Here is a 15,935-nt window from a genome sequence, read left to right on the forward strand (position 1 = left end):
GAATCTAGGAAATCCATGAATGGTCTTCAAGAGGTCCCTGGATTTCTTGAGATAAAATGCAGAATTGTGTATACTTATATGTCTATGTGTATCTGTGTATTAGTATATACAGTCTTTATTTTCCCTCCCTCTGAGGAAAGGACCAAGAACTTTCATCAGCCTCTCAAAGAATCACTTGAATAAAATGTGGGGATGGCTCTAGAATTTCTGTAGAGGATGGAGTTGGGAGGGATTGTCATATGGTTGGGGGTGGGGATTCAGCTAAAGGACTTGTCCTGAAATTGTGGTTAAATGACAGACACACTCTAGTTACATAGATTTTTATATTTATTTGAGGCAGTGAGGTGTGGAGGGGATGGGGACTGTGGGGCGATGTGTGCTGAAGCTTCTCTGAGCCCGTCTCTTTGTACTGTCAGTTCTTAGAGCTCTTTTATGAGCTGGATGTGATTCTGGTCGTTATTAGTGTTATATCTTCACGAACAGACTAGGCGTGGAACATTTGTTTGTTTTTTACTAAAATTCACTGTAGCAAGGTCAAATGCAATTGTTTTTAGCCTGTTAGACATACTTTGGTATGACAGGAGTTTATATTTTTTATTTGATTATTTTGATTAAACATTAATTACACGGAAGCAGGAAATGAATGCTAAATAAAAGAAAAACATTTACTGTCAACAGTCCTCATTTTTAAAAAGCATAGTGTTACAATTAGACAAGCTTAGCAACTGTTGGCAACTATTAACAAACGCTAGCCATCAAGTACTCGAATGTACAACATAATTTATTAAATGTATTCCCAGCCATTAGAAAGCTTTCCTTTGTATCCTATGATAACTTGAGGTAGACATCACATGTTATTTTCTGAAGTGCTTTGCAAAGACCAAATCTTACTTTACCAATGATGATGGTGGCAACAGTGGCATTAGGAAATAGCAGTAGAAGTACAGGACATTCTTCTGTGGTTACCCAGCTAGTGAGAGGTGGAGCTGGGATGTGAGTCCAGAAAATTTGAGTCTTAAGCCTGCATCTTAACCAGTCTAGTATATGACTTTCCTAAAGAGAGGTTCTTTTTCTCTATAGAGCTTTACTTTCGAAGCCTCAGAATAATACATACAGAATAATTCTTGCATTTATGATCAGTATCAAGGTCTGCACAAACTGTAATTTGGACCACTTAAACCCATATAGATACTCTACTCTTCTGAACAACGCAAATGAGTTTCCCATAGTTCATAATCTTCTTGATACAGAAGTAATGTTTTATTCATCTTATCTAGTTGTACTGCTTTGCTTTACCCACAGAAGAAGTGCTAGGGATGTTTTTCAACAGCCTTCTACAGTATTCAAAGCAACAACCAGCTATTTTAGGAAAGATGTAAACATGTTGCTAGAAATGACACTAAGCTGCGGTGTATCCTAATGGGGTAATTTGCTGTGTGAGATTAGAACTGCAAAGGAAATTAAGATAAATGAGTTCTGTTGATTTCCTAGGAGAAAGTGAGATATATTGTTAGCCTGAAACTCACCATCTGGTTGGATTTAGAGTTAGGCTTCACTGGCAGAGAATCAGATGCCTGCATAATACCAGATCTCTGGGTTGCTTCCGGTTGCACTCAGTCTAGTCTACAGGCCTATCCTGTCTGAATTACTCAGCCCGGCACCCCCAGGCCCACACCTCCAATTACGTCCTCTGGGGTTTGGGTTTTTCCTCCAGGAACTTGCTCTGAGCCTGTAGGAACCATGATGCAGCATCCTTGCCCATAGCTTCAGCTGCTAGATGGTAGCTTCGTGCCGTGGTGCTGCAATGCTGCAGACCGTTCCTGAACTGCCAAGCTTGTCAGGTGCTTGGTGCTCAAGCTTGAAGCCACCTGATGGCCCTTTTTTCACCTATCTTCCTGGAAGAAGCACTTCCCCAGGAACTCCTATTGAATCCAGAGCCCTGTTCAGGCATCTTTATAGCCTTCCCATTGGCTCAGGGAGAGAGTTAGGAGATAAAACTTCAGAGTAGAGAGCTCAAGGAGGTAAAGCCATAATGAACTAGTACTTCTTGACAGACCTGTGTGCTGGTCCCCATGGTTCCTTGAGTTCTTCTCTATGTCCATGGCTTCCTTAACTCATGACCTTGGAAGGAGCTACGGCAAACTGCTTCTGCACGGTTGACTTACTTTTCTCACAAACTACGATATCAACAGCACTAATGTGCCAGATAAGCAGAGGGTGAGAATTAGCCAGAAGGTCTCATGAAGAGAAGAGTTAAAATGGGTAGCTTTAGTAGTGTACAGTGTTGCCATTCAGTTTTGGCAAACTGTTTTTCTTTCATGGCTTTTAAACTGACTAATGGGGATGGAAAAAATAAAGAGCCCAAGCTAAATAAAAATTATCATGAGGGGGAAAATTTTGATGGGGAGGGGCGTGCCACTGTATACGTTGTCTCTAGGTTTGAGGAGATAAGCAACTCTTTCTCATACTTAATATTTAATTTTCATAATGGGCTTCTTCAATTACTCATTCATTCCTCACTTGTGGCAGGCTAAACTCTTTACATATCTTTACACATATTATAACTAATCCACACAACAATTTTGCAGGGTAAGTAGTAGTCATTCATTTGTTTGAGCAACAAAGATTTTTGTGTTAAGTGGTTGTTTGGAGGCTGGCTGTGAGTGCAGTGATGGGAATAGAACAGTGAAGAAGCAGTTTCCCTGCCCTTAAGGTATTTTCCATTGTTGGATGGGAAAGACAGACAAACAGGTCATTAGAATGCCTTATTGTATTCTTACACACTCTTCAGGGGTAATGCAAGTTTGTGCATATTTATTGAAGAGCAATGGTTATACCTAGTCAGCCCATCTAGGAATCCTTCCTATAGAAATAGCTGCACACAATTGAAAAGGTATTTGGCAAGGATGGTAATTGCAGCATTGTTGTAGCAAAATGTTGAAAAAGTTCACTGCAGGGGAAGCGTTAAATCATTATGTTATATACAGACACTGGAATGTGATACAACATTCAAATGAATAAATGAATGAATGAATTCATTAAAATGAATAAAGATCTGTATGTGTTGACACCACTATATGTGATATGTTGGTAAATGACAAAAGCACGTTGGTAGAGAAATCTGTATAACAGAAACACATTACCTAAAATAATAATCATAAAGAAAAAGAAAAAAACAATTCTGCAAGAGTCACACCAGATTCTTAGCTCTGGTCTCCTTTAGGCAGAAGGTGAGAGAGGGGTGTGTGTGGGGGGTGGGCAACTTTTATGTATTTCTGCATTATTTCAATTGACAAGATAAACACGAGTCCTTTTGAAATATTTTAAACAGCAGATAAATTTTGAATGAGGGGATAGGTGCTAGCGCAGAGTTATGTCCAGGGTCCTGTAGGGACAGAAAGAACCCAGACTGGAGAAGGGAGATGGTCAGAGAAGGCTCTGGGTGGGGACCAGCCTGGCCGAGACAAGGATGAATGTAGTCAGGCGTTTGGAGGGAACCGAGGACGAGGGTTTCCTGCTCGGGAGCATCCCGGAGCACTGTGGCCCCTCTACGCTGTAACAGCCGGCCCAGGTGGTCCCGGGTTCTTCCTCCTTCCTCAGCCTCCACGGTGTGTCAGCCGCTGTTCCTAAATACTTCGCATATTTCCATCTCTTCTCTAGCTCTCCTGTAGACCTCTCATTTCTCACCTGGATGATTGAGAACCCCCCCACCCCCAGTGGGTCTCCTGGTCCCTGTCTGTATCCCATGTCCTCCTACCCCGGTCTGTCCTTCACTTTGCTGAGTGATCTTCTAAAAATGCAGTTTTGACCCTGCTATCTTCCTTAAACTTGTCAATGACCCTTCATAGATTCTGGGATCTAGCCTACCCCTCTAAAGCAGACACACAGAAGCCCTGCTCACCTCTCCCACCTTCCTCGCATGGTAACTCTTATTCTTGTTATCTGGAATTTTTTCACTTCTTTGCAAATGCCATTCTTCTTATAAAACAAGGGATGGATGTAGGTAGAGAAAGAAAATCCATGATGTGGATTTAGTAGTTGGTTTTCAGCCTATTAACCTGCAAATATTCTAACTTGTTATCCCCCTTTCTGGGAGTAAATGTCCATATGTCATGTTATTTGAGGCAACAATTTAGAAATTAAGACATTTCAAGGCAAATAGTCTTCTTACCGCCCTTGGGGCTATTTTCTTTTGTAAATATACTTGAAGGATGTTTCTAACAGCAGGTCATTCTCCACACAGAGGACTTCAGAATCTGGCATTAATTTGTGTACTTGTCTATTCCAAATCCGGATACACTCCACCTTTATATAGAATACACACTGTTCTAAAAAACACTACATTGACCAAACAGTCCTTATTTGCTTTGGCTAAACTTGAGTTAATGGATGGACTTGATGTACAATAAGATAGATACAAAACTGAGTGATAGTCCCCTGGGAGATTCACTTTAAGACATGCTACCTATTATCCTTCAGTCCCATCTACTGAACTTTTATCTTTATGTTATTTTTCTATCATTGAATAGACTAGATAATTCTTTTAAGTAAATAACAGTTGGTTTCAGCATGTTAATTTTCAGAAATGTTTGTACTTACATTCAATGCAGGAGTGAAGTGACAGACTATTGTCTCGCTCCCTCTGGTGGACAATTGTATTAAAAAAAATCAAACTACATATAGTCTTGTGGCGGGGACAGGTTGTGACTAGTTCTGGTGTTTTAACATTTGTGTTAAATAATAGCAGTAGTAAAACACATAGCAGTACTAATGCTGTTGCTATTTCTCTTGTTATTGAGTAGTGACACTGCTGTGAAAAAACGAATTAGAAGCCGACTTCACCCCATAACTTTAGAACAGTGCTACATCAGGATAAGGCTCATGCTAAAATGCAACAATGTAGTTAATTCAGCAGTCTAAATATTACTCCACAGGTTATCCTGGACTCCTCCAATAGCTAGACTTTTCACTCAATAATGCATATTTTTGGAAACTTAGCAGATGAGTATTTTTATCTTGAATCAGTTTATTTTGATAAATTTATTATTTCGTTCATGATCTTCTGAATTTACAGACTCACTGAAGTTGCTTTTTCTTTCTTATGGATATTAATCGATATCAAGTGTTACCTAGGAGGTTGTTTTTTGCTCTTCACCAAGGTTAAACCAGAAAGAAATTGCATAAAGGCCTTCGATTAGATTAAATTTCATTTGTATATAATGATTATTTTATTTTATGTATTAATAACAGTTCACATTTGTTGAGTTAAGCATTTGATGGGCATTGTGTCATTTAATTTTTCAGTAACTCTGTGAGGCAGGTAGGTAGTTGTTATTATCCACATTTTATAGAGGCTGGTGAAGGTGGGCCTAGCTCATCCAGGTGTTCTCAGTTCAGAGTTTGTAACCACAACAATATACTGCCTCCTGAAGTTAGGTGATAAATAAGTATATGTGTGGCTAATACCCTTATGTGACTCCTAGTACTGGAAACATTTCCATCTTTGAACTGGGGAATTCAAAGACTACCTCAACCTAGAGATAGATTTTTACCTTTTCTCTTTCTGTTTTCTCATTGTGAATAGGCCTTGTAGTAGAATGTATTTACGTTTTGTTTAGATACTTAAGACAAATTATATCTATTATCATAGAAAGAGGTTTCATGAGAAAAACACATTTTAGCTCATTAGCTTCCTCAGTAAGTCTTTGAAAGAGATGCTGTTAGGTGTAAACGTGGGAAGGAAGGGTACAGTTGCTATGGACTAACGCTAAAGATCTAGCAGGGCACATCGAGGGTTAGATACTGAAGAACTTTATGAAGAATTTTTGAAACAGATACAGATAATTAAGGGTAATTTAGGAAATTCCTTTTCTGAAAATATTCAGAATTAGAATAAGGTAATTTTCTTGAAGTTGGCAATTATAAAGAATAGCTACCATATAAATGCTTTACATGTATTATCTTTTTAATTCTCATAATAAGATAGTGACTGTTAATAACCTAACTTAATTATTATAGGCAGTAGCCAGAAGAGAAAGCTGAGACCCAGAGAAATTAAGTAGTTTGCACACGGATATACAGCTAATAAATGGTGAAGTCGGGATCAGAACTCACGTGACGTGGTATGGCTGGAGAGCCCACCCTCTGAACCACTTTGCTATACAGCAGTGCTGTCCAATAGAAGTTTTTGTGATAACGGAAGTGTTTGTTGTCTGTGTCGTCCAATGCAGTAGCCACTAGGCGCATGGGCTACTGAGCACATGCAACGTGGCTAGTCCAACTAAGGAACCTGATTTTTTGTTTTTAAAATTTTAATTAATTTAAATTTAAATAGCCTCTGTGTGGTTAGCGTCTACTGTTTTGGACAGAGCGGCGTTACAGGGTCTTTCAGATCATGTAGTAGGGGAGACATGAGAACTTTAGAATTACCCTAACTCCTTGTTTTTACTGACTGCTAGTAATCTGCTTAGAGTCATAAAATTAAGGAAAGGGACAAAATTATAAGTAGAGTCAGAAAATTAAGGTTAGTAATCTGCTTAGAGTCATAAAATTAAGGAAAGGGACAAAATTATAAGTAGAGTCAGAAAATTAAGGAAAGGGACAAAATTATAGGTAGGTGTATATACTTCTCAGTTACAACTCTTCCCTTTCTGCACTTTGGTGACACCTGCAAACTTATGTTTCCGCTGCTATTGTTAATATTAGATTGTAAAACTACTGTTTTTGAAAAAATATATTTTTTTCTGAAATACACGTCCAGTGAGCCCTTTCCTCTTTTCTCAGGTTATAGAAACATTATCGCGACTCTCTCGCACACCTGTAGCGCTGGCCACAGGAATCAGGTAAGCTAGCTTCTCTGTGGTTCGTACGTCCTGTTCAGTTCAATGAAGTGATTGTTTATTGAATGGCTACTATGTGTAAAGCACTTTGCGTACAGGGACCACATCTCATTCATGAAGAGTGGCCGGGTATATAAGTGCTCAATAGACATTTGAAATTTATCGAGCAAGTAAGAACTGATTCGTAGCGTTGAATAAGACACATTGGCTAAACATCGTTCTCAACTCACTGGTGACTGTCACTGATACAGTTCTTTCTTTTAACTCCCTCTAACATTCCTATACAGGTGATTCATTAAGACAAACACAAATGCTTAATTAAATAGATATTTTTAAAAAAGATATTGCAGTACATTTATATCCTGTAGGCCATAACAATAAGTCACAACTTCTAGGCGTTTCAGAAATAATCAGACAAGTATAAAATAATATATGTTCGAGAAGGTGTATTGAAAGTTTGGAACTAAGTGAAAAACTTGGAAGTACTGTTGATCCTTGAAAAACGTGGGAATTAGGAGCACCAACCATCCACACAGTTGAAAATTTAAGTATAACTTATATTCGGCCCTTTGCATCCTCAGTTCCTCTGCACCTGTGGTTCCAACCAACTGTGGATCGTGTAGTATTGTAGTATTTACTATTGAAAAAAATCCATTTATAAGTGGACGTGTGCAGTTCAAACCTTGTTGTTCAAGGGTTCACTGTAAATTGTTTAAATTATACCTTCTCCATGCAGTGAAGCATTATGCAGTCAGTTAAGTATGGAAAGGTAGATGTGTTATGTTGTGTCGGGCCTTTTCTGTTTAAAATACTGCATATTCAAGTTAGGTCAGTCAGAAGGTTGTATTATTAGGAATGTTAGAAATACAGAAAAACAGTTTCAGTAGCCACACAGCCAGGCCACATGGAAATGGAATGGATCTCATTTTTTACCTGATTTCCTCAGGGCTCCATAATTCAGTCTCCAGCCGTTATGGGGCTCTGTGACCCTGGGTCTCTTCTTCTGTTGCTTCCATTTTTCTGTTCACGTTCAGATTCAAACAGAGAGGATCCAAGCATGACAGCCCAGTCCCTGGGTACAAAGCACAGTGATCTTGGGGAAGACACCCACAGACCCTTCCTCAGAAATGGGCCATGAGTCTGGCAGCTTTCTACAGTAGTCTCTAGGCTGGATAAATGTTCCATACCTTGTCATTTTCTCTTCAATACATGATTATCTTTCCATGTCAACATATATTTTGTTATGTGCAAACGGCAAATTTTGAAATAGCATGATTCTATTCTTATGTATTTATATATTGTTGGTTCTGAAACTATATATAGAAGAGTTTTTTCCTTGTTCCTTATACTTTTTCCTTCTTACTTATAATTTCAATTTTTTACTACAATAGACTTGTATATAAGAGTATAATAAAATGTGTCAAATTTTATTTAAAAAAGGATTTCGAAACTGGCATTTCTCACACATTTTAATTTATTTGAAAAATATATGTTCCTCAGATGTCTTAAGTACTAAGTTAATACATAAACGAATGTGAAAATGTTTTCACTATACTAAATATAATTATTTAGTAATTATCTAGTGCTTATTTTTTATTTTGATGGATCCTCTTGTTTTTATGGAACATATGACATGCTGACTTCATGTAAAAGAGGGTAAAACTTTTGGCACTGTAGTATAATCACTGTGATTTTGTTAGACATAAATTTAGGGCATTATGTTGGTATTATGAATAAAGTTCATAGTACGAAGCAAACAAGGGAAGCCAATGGCTAGGAATAGGGTAGAAACTAAAGTGATTTTCTCTGAGCAGGGGACAAAGAAAACATCGTACTCTTTTTGAGGCTTGTTTGACTTATTTGTCCAATAGATGAAAAATAAAAAATACAACTCACACAACTTACGGTCTGAGTAGAAAAGTATATCAGAGTCAATGATCATATATAAAGGGCATGGCATTTTTGTCTTCTAATTCTCATCTATACTAGTGAATTGAGTCATGCTAGAATGGTTGTTACCTAATTACCAAGTTATTTGTCAGATCAGATTCTGTAAGTGCAAAGAATCTGAATGGTGCTAAAGGCAAGGACCCACTCTGAGCTGGGGGGCTGCAGTGGGCGCTGATGTGAGCCTGCAGGTGTGTGGCTGGTGGGAGGTCAGATGAGCACCTCAGCACATCCACGGCTGCTCACATGACTGTGGTGACCAGCCGTGATCGCTGCAGGTGATTTGAGGTAGCAGGTGCCATGCCTCCCTGGGGGACCCTGACACAGCCACAGCCAGGCACTTTGGGAGAAGCCCCAGAAGTCGTGTTAAACATGGTGACTGATCTGACCACTTTGGCAGCAGCTGAGCGTATGTGTTTCGTGAGAGGTAAATGTCCAGCCTAGTTTTTGCCTATTCACTCTTTTTTTTTCCCTCCCTCCTAGGCCCTTCCCGACAGAAGAAAGCGTTAATGATGACGACATCTACAAAAGCCTGCCTGATTTAATAGAGTATGTTGAGCATTTTCAACAAAAGTACACCACTGCCAATTTTTGCATCCTTTGTGGATTTTAACCGTGGGTGTTAAAATAGCTCTCTGAAGGGGAACCGTGGCTTAGTGATTAAGACATGTGAGAATTAACCTCAGACTCCTGATGGAAAGCTTCATGAGAAAATGTACTTCAACTGGCTTTCAATTCCTCTTGTGTGCCTTGCATTGTGCAAGTCTCTATGGAGAGTAAAGAAACAGACAGCAATGAAGTAACATTTGGAAGTTTCTCAAAGGCATAGGAAAGGTAGTAGATAAACCTGGAACCAGACAATTAACGAGAGGAGTATTAATAGAATCTACCACCGGACCTGTAGGACAGATAGTGCTTGCTGTGTAAGTTCAAGGACGAACGAGATCAGTGTGGGTGGGAGTTCTTCAGGGATGTTTCATTAGATGGTGTTGATTCTGAAGAGAGAATCCTTTGGGGCTGTATCATTTAATAGTTGGGAGAGGCTAAAGGTCTTTGCAGCTGGTTATCTTCTGCTGATTGAGTGACTTGTGCAGATTACAAATAAAGGTAAAACTTGATCCTCACCCCTCAAGGAGCTGATGCCAAAGAGCAGGTATGTTTGCAAAGAATTATAAGAAGACATAGATTCTGCTCCAGGAGAGATTCAGATCCTGTGGAAATTCATCCACTGATCGATCCTAATACCCCAGCACACGGACCTTGTTCTTGCCCTAGGACTTTTACACTGGCTGTCCCTTCTGCCCATGTGGCTGACCCCTCGCCATCCAAGTCTTTGCTCAGATGGCTCTGCCAGCGAGGCCTTTCCTATCTAAAATTGCCGCCACCCTCACCTTGCTCTGTGTTTTTACGGTACTTGCCTCTACCTGAGGCAGTCTCGGCTTGCCTCACTTTTTGTCCGTCTCCTCATCAGAAGGCCTGCTGCATGAGGTCAGGAACTTGACCTTGTTCTTGGCTCTTTTCCTAGCACTTCAAACAGTGTCTAGTGTCTAGTAGGTCCTCAGTAAGTATCTGTTTTCTGAATTAATAGGCCAAAGCTGCATTGAGCACTTACTGTCTTCCAGGCATGATGCTTCAGGCTGGAGCTATCGTGAGACATCTATCAGTTCATAGGAGCTTACTGAGTGCGTGTTTCTGTCCTAACCATGTTACACGCGTCTCTCATGTAACACCACATTATGAGGTTGTTCCTAGTATCACCACAGTTTACAAATGAGAAAATGAGGCTTGAAAGCTAAGTAACTTGCTGAAGATCATATTGAAGATCATGACTTGCTGAAGATCATAAGGAAATAGTAGTCTTTGGATGGGAACCCAGGCAGTTCTTATTCTAGCGTGGAGGCTCTTACTCACTGCATTGATTCCCAGAGGCCTTGCTCCTCTGAAAGCTCTCAGCAGGAGCCAACGGCAAGGCTGGTAGCCCTTCCCAGAGTAGGCTGCCTTTGGATGGGCCTCGAAGTCTTGTATTTTACATGTGTATCAAGAATGGTTTCTCATCTCTCCTTAAAATCTCCAAGAACTCACTAATCTTCAGCAAGGTAATTGCTGATTGTCTCATTGAATTGGCTACAGTCTTCATAAAGTGACTATAAGACTACTTATCAGATAATCGAATTCCTTGTCGTCTTAGAAAGAATATTATTTCCAGTGCTATGATGACATTCTATCTTAACTCCCCACCTACACCTACTCATTTTTATAGTCTTCCCTCGTCTTGTTCTGTTGATGCCAAGATAAATCCCGTGAGGATGCAAGTTTGGAGAAAACTTGGGCGCCTGAACTGGCTGCTCTGAGGTGCCAACTCACATGCTCTGGGAGGTGCAGTCTGCTTCACCTCTTCACCAGGTGGTCGGAGGTCCAAATGTCGTGTGTTTCCTGCAAATGCCTGCTTTTGAGTTTGCTATGAGGGTTTGCTTTTCAGTCTTGGCTTTGTTATGATCTCTGTGGACTCATAGACTTCCCTTTAACCTCTGGGGGTGAATCGCTTGAAGGGAGGGCCCCAGAACAAACACTGGTCTGCTCCCCAGGCGGGGGGGGGGTCATTCTGTCCTCACGTGGAGAGAAACAGACACAGGATGGAATGGAGAGCGTGTAAGATGGCTAAACGGTAGTGTCCTTGCTCCTTCAACCTTTATGACCAGGGTGTCAGATGGGACCATATCTAGGTTGCCCAGACACAGGAAAGCTAATATAGATTGCTGTTGATTTATTGACCATTTGAAGAATCACAGCTTTTTCCTCTCTCCCTTCTTCATTTTGTGCAAATCAGAGATTACTGCCCAAACTGTTAGCAAGAAAAACAGCTTTAGTATGGGATTGAATAACAAAAACCCAAACTGTTCTAGCCCAGTTGCAATGTGTGTGGGTGCGTGTGTGTCACTCCTACAATTCTTAGAGAAGAATCTGTGTGAATTTATACATATGTACCTCTGCCCTCATGCAAAATAGTCAATAGCAAGACTTAAGAAAGACAATGTAATTTTTTTGTTTTTTTGGCTTTTTTTTCTTGGTTTGGAGGTGGGGGTTGGAGTGTCTGAGGGAGGAAGAGGATTTCACAGCCTGTTTTCCTTCTGAACAGGATCCCCTTTGATACAGAACCTACTCCTTTATCATTTCTTTAATCTCAGTTCCTTCATGAACTCATCAGACCTTCCTACCCTTTGATGAGTTATAGAAAGTGCTCAAACCAGTTTAACAGCCCCACTGTTCTCAGGGAGACTGCCTAAGGCGAGACTGCCTGCCTCAGCCCCTCAGTATGGAAATTCTGGAACTGCCAGTAAGACTCACCATCTCCCCAGTTTTTCAGAGTACAGAGCTGAAAGCATCCTTCAGTCCTCCCCCCTCTCCCTAATCCGGATTGGTCCCCAAGTCTGGTTGGTTGTAGCTGACACGGTCTCCTGGGTCTCTGTTTCTCTCCTCATCTGCCTTTACTCTGGTTATGGTACTCATTACCTCTCACCCACAGCATTTCATTTCTTGGCTTCTCTATCTCCCTGCTTGGCTTCTTGACCCTCCACACTACCCCTCTATAACCCACTGTGGTCCTCAGATGCCCAGGTAAGGTTGAGCTCCCAGAGCGCAGGGCCCTTCTCAGGTTGGTTCACCTCTTCCCTCTGGGGCTCCCCTCACTCACCTGGTCCCACTGGACGGGACTCCACCCCTCACGTCGCCAGCTTCTGCACACCTCTCTGCCATCGCACAGGTTGGGGTCCTTTGAATGCTCATCCCCTCTTCTCATTCATTGTGTCACCCTGGAGGGTGGAAACTGTGTCTGCCTTGTCTGCAGCTATATCTGCTGGAACATAGTATTTATTCAGCAAATACCTATTGAATAAATAAATACACTCAAGATCCAGTTCAGATGTAGTATCTTCCATGAAGCTTTCCCTGCCTTCCTTAGTCAGAGTTATTCTTACTCTTTCCTCTGCACTCATAGAATTATGTGTTTATGTGCTGTTTTCCACACTAGACTATGGGAGAGCCCTTGGATCTTAGCATTCTTAGCACTGGTGAGTCTGGCAATCAGTAGGTTCTTGGTTTAAGAATCAGGTAGGTGGGTGGATGGGTGGACAGGTAATCCTGGAATGAATTTTTCTCACAGCAGGTTCTCTGAAACTTCTCTCACCACCAGAGCGTTCTCCCTTAAGGCACCTTCCTTTCTTCTGGATGTCTGACAGTTCATTTCTGTCAAATGCCTCCAGATAACTCTTCATGACAAACATAGACAACCTTGTGATTGCACCTACTTTGAAAAATGCTCCGAGTTTCAGAGTGACATTTATAGTTAGTGCTTTTATTTTTGTACGTCAATTTATAATGTTCTATCTGCACAGGCCCAAGAGAAATGCTAAGGGCTGGCAGTACTGAACGAGTTGAATTTCTTTTCAGAGAGATATTAATGCTTCTTTCTAACATACCTAAATTTATTAATCTCAGTTCTTTGGCACTATTAGTTAATAGAAGCTAATTCTAGAACTCTTGAACTGAAAGGAAAATCTTAAGGAGTAGTAACAGCATGGGTGATAGGTGGAAACAGCTGTTTCTGTGTTGACTGAATAGGGCCCGATTTTTAAAGTCTCCATGAACGCTTCCACAGTGACTGATTATCTTTCCCTAACCCTTCGTTTGAGATTGTAAACCTATGCACTTTGTTATAAAGCGGAAGCTAGCACACCATTGTAAAGCAATTATACTCCAATAAAGATGTTAAAAAAAAAATAGGGATTATTTTCCACTGCCAGGAGACCAGCAGAAGAATTTCAATGGCTTTTAAAAATGTCTTGTGGGGCTTCCCTGGTGGCGCAGTGGTTTGGAGTCCGCCTGCCGATGCAGGGGACACGGGTTCGCGCCCCGGTCCGGGAGGATCCCACATGCCGCGGAGCGGCTGGGCCCGTGAGCCATGGCCGCTGAGCCTGCGCGTCCGGAGCCTGTGCTCTGCAACGGGAGAGGCCACAACAGTGAGAGGCCCGCATACCGCAAAAAAAAAAAAAAAAAAAAGTCTTGTGGTCTTGGGACCATTTCTTTAAGCAAAATACAAATAGAACAGATAAAAGCAGAATCTGACAGAATCAAACCTGTGGGTACCCTCTGAGTGGCCTTGAAGGAACATGGTTTGAAAACCATTGCATTAGATATTGACAATTATAATCAGCAGAAATTTTTGCTTTATAAAGATTATTTATAACATATTAGGTCCTCCCCAACTCCTGTGTCTTCTCCATATTATACCCTTTAATACAGGTAATGAAACTGAGGTCTTGACATATGAAAAATGGGAGGTAGTATGATAGAGCAGTTAAACCACTCAGTGTGTAAGACAGACTGGGTTTTAAATCCTGGCTCTGCTGTCTGATAAGCTGTGTTATCCTGGGCAAGTCAAAGAACATTGTGTTCTCTCAAAGTCCTTGTCACTCGAATTGGCCAAACAACAGTGCCTACCTGATAACAAAATTAATGCTGGACCTGGGCAAACCAGGCGAGATAACCCATGCAGAGAGGCGTAGTAAATGCCCAGTGAAGGTTAGGGCACTGCCATCGTTGTCAGATTCTGTGGTTGTCGTTTGTCCTTGTTCTTATTAGGAGGGGCAGAGCTGTAATGTAAACCTTTGCCTCTTTCCACTGTATTTGATTTGCTCTCTGGATTTTCTGTTGATAACCAGTAAGCTATTTCTAACTACTGTATTTACTGCATGCTAGAAAATGACGTTTATGTTATACCTTTTGCTTCAGTGAAACCCGTGTGGAAGATGAAGAGGGTCTGTACGACTGTGTTTATGGGGAAGACGAAGGTGGCGAAGTGTACGAGGACTTGATGAAGGCAGAGGAGGCGCATCAGCCTGTAGGACTTTGACTTGCCTGTTTTTTAAGTTACTCTGAGTATCTAATTAGGAAAGTGATTATTGGAAGGACTAATTAATATAATAATTAATAAAATAATATTTATGTTTTAATTATACTAATTATAATTATAAAATAATAGCATAATTATAATTAATACAATGGTTATAATTATTTATGTAACTTCTGCTGGGCTCGTTGTTTTTCTTTTTTATCTTGCTTATAACTCTATAACCATGACTTGTTATTCTGAGTATTTTATTAGGAAAGTGATTATTTGAAAGACGAATGAATACAATAATTATAATTAATAAAATGAAATAATATTTATGTTATAAGTCTATTAATTATAATTATAAAATAATAGCATAATTATAATACAATAATTATTTATGTAACTTCTGCTGGGATGTTTTTTTTGTTTGTTTTCTTTTTTATGTTTACTTGCTTGTAACTGTATAACCATGACGTGTTGCTGCATTTGGAGACATGTAAACAGGACATTTTACAGTTCAGAACAACCATAGGAAATCTCTGGTCTAAATCTCTCCGTTTACTAGTAAGAAAATCAAGTCTAACAAGTAAACAGCATGCCACACAGCTAAATAATTGCAGAGTGGCAATAGAACATAATTTCAGGGGATCATGAAATGATATTGTTATGAAAGGAAATCTCTTGCAAAGCAGGTAAATCTACTTTAAGTTTGATGTGGCATAAAGTATAGGTTAAAGAATATTTCTTCCTGTTTGTTAGGGGTTGATACGAGATATTTTTGTTGTTGTTGTTTGTTTCATTACAGGTCTCCTAGCATTTTTTACTATTTTATAAACTTAGTTTCAGATGTTGCCATAGTCAACAGCAGCCCACAAAGCTTTATCTGCATTAAAATATCTAAAACATTCAGAATTACCTTGAATGATTTTCTCATATATAATTTGAAATGAAAAATAAGGTCAGTTGCTTAAGCTTTTATTAACATTTTCTTTACACAAAAGACTTTCTTCATCAGCTGGGTGGTACTTTAGGTTTCTTCGGTGCTTTGATGAATTCACTCAGCTCTCTTGGACCTCTTGCATTTAATAAAGGGCCGGCGGGTTGTCCGGTGCCCACATAGGGGACAGTAGCTTCTGTGGGATGGAAACAACTTGGCTGGCCTGTGTTCAGTAAACGTCACGAATGTGTGCTTTAACCCACTGCACGAGCTGACAGGACGCCTGTGGCAGCAGTTTAAGAGTGTTTTAGGTGATGGAGTA

At 40.2% G+C, this 15,935-nt stretch overlaps 1 protein-coding gene across 2 annotated transcripts in view; it reads left to right on the plus strand.

Moving 5' to 3' along the window:
- The window catches only part of VAV3 (vav guanine nucleotide exchange factor 3), a gene marked incomplete at its 5' end in the record, with an annotated part of 392,829 nt that overhangs the window by 169,290 nt on the left and 207,604 nt on the right, over window positions 1-15,935 (plus strand). For both annotated transcript variants that reach the window (XM_082833520.1, XM_082833521.1), the window contains 3 exons: window positions 6,784-6,842; window positions 9,270-9,335; window positions 14,574-14,682. In XM_082833520.1, the coding sequence (XP_082689646.1) occupies window positions 6,784-6,842; window positions 9,270-9,335; window positions 14,574-14,682 (234 nt within the window). The remainder of the gene's footprint in view (window positions 1-6,783; window positions 6,843-9,269; window positions 9,336-14,573; window positions 14,683-15,935) is intronic.

Source organism: Leucopleurus acutus, assembly GCF_964270905.1.
Source record: "Leucopleurus acutus genome assembly, chromosome: 2".
Lineage (NCBI taxonomy): Eukaryota > Metazoa > Chordata > Mammalia > Artiodactyla > Delphinidae > Leucopleurus > Leucopleurus acutus.